Source organism: Aptenodytes forsteri, unplaced genomic scaffold, assembly GCF_000699145.1.
Source record: "Aptenodytes forsteri isolate BGI_AS27 unplaced genomic scaffold, ASM69914v1 Scaffold147, whole genome shotgun sequence".
Lineage (NCBI taxonomy): Eukaryota > Metazoa > Chordata > Aves > Sphenisciformes > Spheniscidae > Aptenodytes > Aptenodytes forsteri.
In genome coordinates, this window is record NW_008795320.1 from 2,105,588 (window position 1) to 2,108,947 (window position 3,360).

The following is a 3,360-nucleotide window of genomic DNA, read 5'->3' on the forward strand; positions in this document are numbered from 1 at the left end:
GCTCCACAGCACCGCATGGAGCAGCTGCACGGCAAGGGCATGGCAAAGGCAGGGCAAGGGCAAGGGCATGGTGTCCCCTTCTTCCTCTGCACCCACAGCTGGGCTCTGAGGCTGCCTGCCCAGGCAGGGCACGCAGCGTGGGCCGGACAAGGCAGAGCCAGTGTGATGTGATGGGGAGGGAACAAGGTGGAGCACGAGGGGCTGGGGAAGGGGCAGCCTGGGGCAAGGACAGGCAGGAGAAGCCCCAACCCCATCTCTGCCAGCCTTGGGCACGTCCGTTCCCCATTCCAGCCAGTGGCAATTGTCCCCCGGGGTGGCCCCTCGCTGCCCCTCTCCCAGCCACCACCAAGGCTGCTGGGGGCAAAATCAGGCACACGCGGACCCCCCCAGAGATGCTCCCACAGCATCCACCAGCCCTGACCGCGACGCCTCCGAGAGCAAGCAAGGTCCTGGAGGGGATCGGGGCAGCGCTCCCCTCCTGTCCCCTGTAAGCAGATGTGATTACCAGGATAATCTGCACAGCCACGCACAGGTTTAACTTGTCCCCGGGGCTCTCCCTGCTAAGTCCCATCTGAAAGTGAAAAGGGCACAGAGCCTGAGCCCTGGCAGTGGAGGGATGGTGGGGGACGGACACACTTTGGGATGGGGGGTTTGCAGGAGGTGCGGGGAGCTCCTGCAGCAGAACCCAGCCCCAGAGGCAGGTGTGGGAGAAGGGCACAGGGCAGGGTGGGATGCGGGCAGGGAAATGCAGGCAGGGAGATGTGGGCAGACTGACTGGAGCTGCAGCCGTTCCCCTCACCCCTCTGCCCCAGGAACTGGGGGCAGCCCCCAGCAGCGCTGCAAGGCTCGGGGCTCTGCTGGGCACTGGCCAGGACAGCCAAGCTCAGCCCTGTGTGTGTGGGGAGGCTGAGCCCCATGGAGCTGCAGGATGCGAGTCGTTGGAGCATTTCCCATTGCAGGATCAGGCCAGGACTGAGTCAGACCCCTGACAAAATGGGGCAGGGCCACAGCGGGGGCTGCAAGGCACAAACCTCTAGCACCCACGACAGCTCGCAGAGCGGCCGCGTGTCTTTGCATGGCGGAGGCACAGGAAGGAGGGTCTGGTGCCATCCCTGCAGCCACCAGGGCCGATGACACCGTGCCCAGGCTGCACTGTGGGTCCCTGCAGTGCTGCCAGGCAGCTCTTGCCCAATGGAGCCTGCACGGGGGGGACGCCCGGCCAGGAGCCACACATGCCCCCACCGGGCCTGGGGGCACACGGCGGCAGTGGAGCAGGAGGAGTAGGAGGGAGCGAAGGCGCTCGCTGCCCCTCCAGCCCACAGGTGTGCAGCTGGCTCCACGCTGCAGCGAGCACCTGCACAGCCCCAACCAGCAGAGCTGCCAGGAGGCACCAGCCCACATGCCGGAGCCACGCGGCAAAGCCGAGCATGCCACATCCCAACACAAAGGCACGTCACCTCCCAGCCCATGCAGCCCCGGGTGCACCAAGCCCGGGCAGCACCCTGCCTCCTGCCCTGGGGACCCAGGGGTCCTGCCGCCCCCGAGGGGCTGGGGCTCCTGCAGCCCTTCCCTGAGGTCCTGGCAGAGCAGGGAGCCGGAGGGGACGGGAAGCAAGGAGCGTCGCCTGCCCCAGCACGCAGGGAGCTGAGCAGGGGGACGTGGTTGAGCTGCCGGCAGAGCACAGGGCGACACGCCTCCTTGTGCTGGCCATGCTGTCACCCGTGGGTGCTGCTGTACCATGGCACCGGGACCAGCTGTGCAAACCCCAGCACCCGGGCACGCACACACACACACAGAGGGCACAGCTTGGCTGCTGCACTCAGCAGGCCCCGAGGAGCCGGAGGGACTGCCTTTGCACTGAAGCAGATCGGGAGTGCTCTCATGTCCTGGCTGTTCCCTTGGGGACAGAGCAGAGGGGAATGTGGGGGATGCCCAGGGGCACTCAGAGCCTCCCCCTTCCAGGGAGGGTCACAGTCGCCCACCAGCCCCACACACAACCCTGCAGACCCCATCCAACCCGCCAGCTCCTTGGGCAGCCCTGAGCCCCGAGGCCCTTGCAGGAGCCCCTCCTGGCTCCTGCTCTCTCCAGCCGGTCCCAGTCTCTGCTGCCGGAGGAGGGACCCACCGCCGAGCTGCATCCCACAGGACCCTTACCTCCTCCCACTGGTGGATGTAGCGGATGAGCCGGGAGAGACGGAGGAGCCGCAGGAGGCTGAGGATCTTGGTGAAGCGGACAATGCGGAGGGCACGGGCCGTCTTGTACACCTCCGAGTCTATGCCCTTCTCCACAATGAGGAAGACGTAGTCCACGGGGATGGAGGAGACAAAGTCCACCACAAACCAGGTCTTGAGGTACTTCTTCTTGATCCTCTCAGGGTCCAGGATGATTTCCGTGTTGTCCTCAATGACAATCCCCGTCCGGAAGTTCAGCACCAGGTCCATCAGGAAGAAGGTGTCAGAGACCACATTGAACACAATCCAGGGCGCTGTGGTCTCCTCCTTGAAGAAGGTAATGCCCACGGGAATGATGATCAGGTTGCCCACCATGAAGAGCAGCATCGTGAAGTCCCAGTAAAACCTGGGGAGTGAGAGGATGGAGGAGAGTGTCACCAGTGCCCCACAGCCACCCCCCACGTCAAGGGGACCCGGCCATCACACCCTGCCCTAAGGGACCCGTGCTACTGGGGTGCTACTCTGACGCCACCTTGGCCACAGGCACCCCTTTCCTCTCCCCAGGGACCACATCCTGCTCCCCCCGCTCCAAAATGCCCCCAGGCCTTGATCCTGCAGGCCAGCACAGTCCCACCTGGTTGAGATAGGGCTGTGCAAGTGCAGAAGGGGTGCAGGATGAGGCCGGGGACTGTCCACTGCAGGGGGCTCTTCCTGCTCTGCTGGTTTGGCCAGAGGTCTGCCCTGAGCACCCAAACCCAGGCAGGTGCCAGAGTGAGGGGAGAACGATGAGGCAGGTGCCGGTGGGGGAGACCCTCCCGCCGAGCCACCCTGGGGCAGCCCGTGGGCTGGGGACCACCCTCATCCCCAAACCACCCGCCGCGAAGGGGCCATCGCACTCTCCACAGGCAGCGCTCAAGGTCGTGCGTGGAGGCAGGACGGGAGAGCCCGGCCTCCCCCACCACTGCCCTCAGAGCGGCCCCCACCCCTCCCTGCTCCCAGAGGGGGACCCGAGGATGGGGAACAGCGTCCCTGGGGACGGCCGAGGCCACCCCACCCCAGCACCTCCCTGGACCAGGCTGCAGTCCCAGTTTCGGGGGTGAGCAGGGCGGAGGCTGCATATCTGACCCCGGCAGCGTGGCTGCGGGGGGAGGAGCCGCCACGTCTCCCGGTGCAGCAGATCACGCACAG

The 3,360-nt window shown here is 66.0% G+C and overlaps 1 protein-coding gene across 1 annotated transcript in view; it reads right to left on the reverse strand.

Annotated features, from left to right (window-relative positions):
* The window catches only part of HCN2 (hyperpolarization activated cyclic nucleotide gated potassium channel 2), an 8,390-nt gene extending 5,816 nt beyond the window's left edge, over window positions 1–2,574 (reverse strand). Inside the window, 1 exon segment of the mRNA XM_019472227.1 lies at window positions 2,155–2,574. Within this exon segment, the coding sequence (XP_019327772.1) occupies window positions 2,155–2,559 (405 nt within the window). The 5' untranslated portion in view covers window positions 2,560–2,574.
* Window positions 2,575–3,360: the final 786 nt, after the last annotated feature.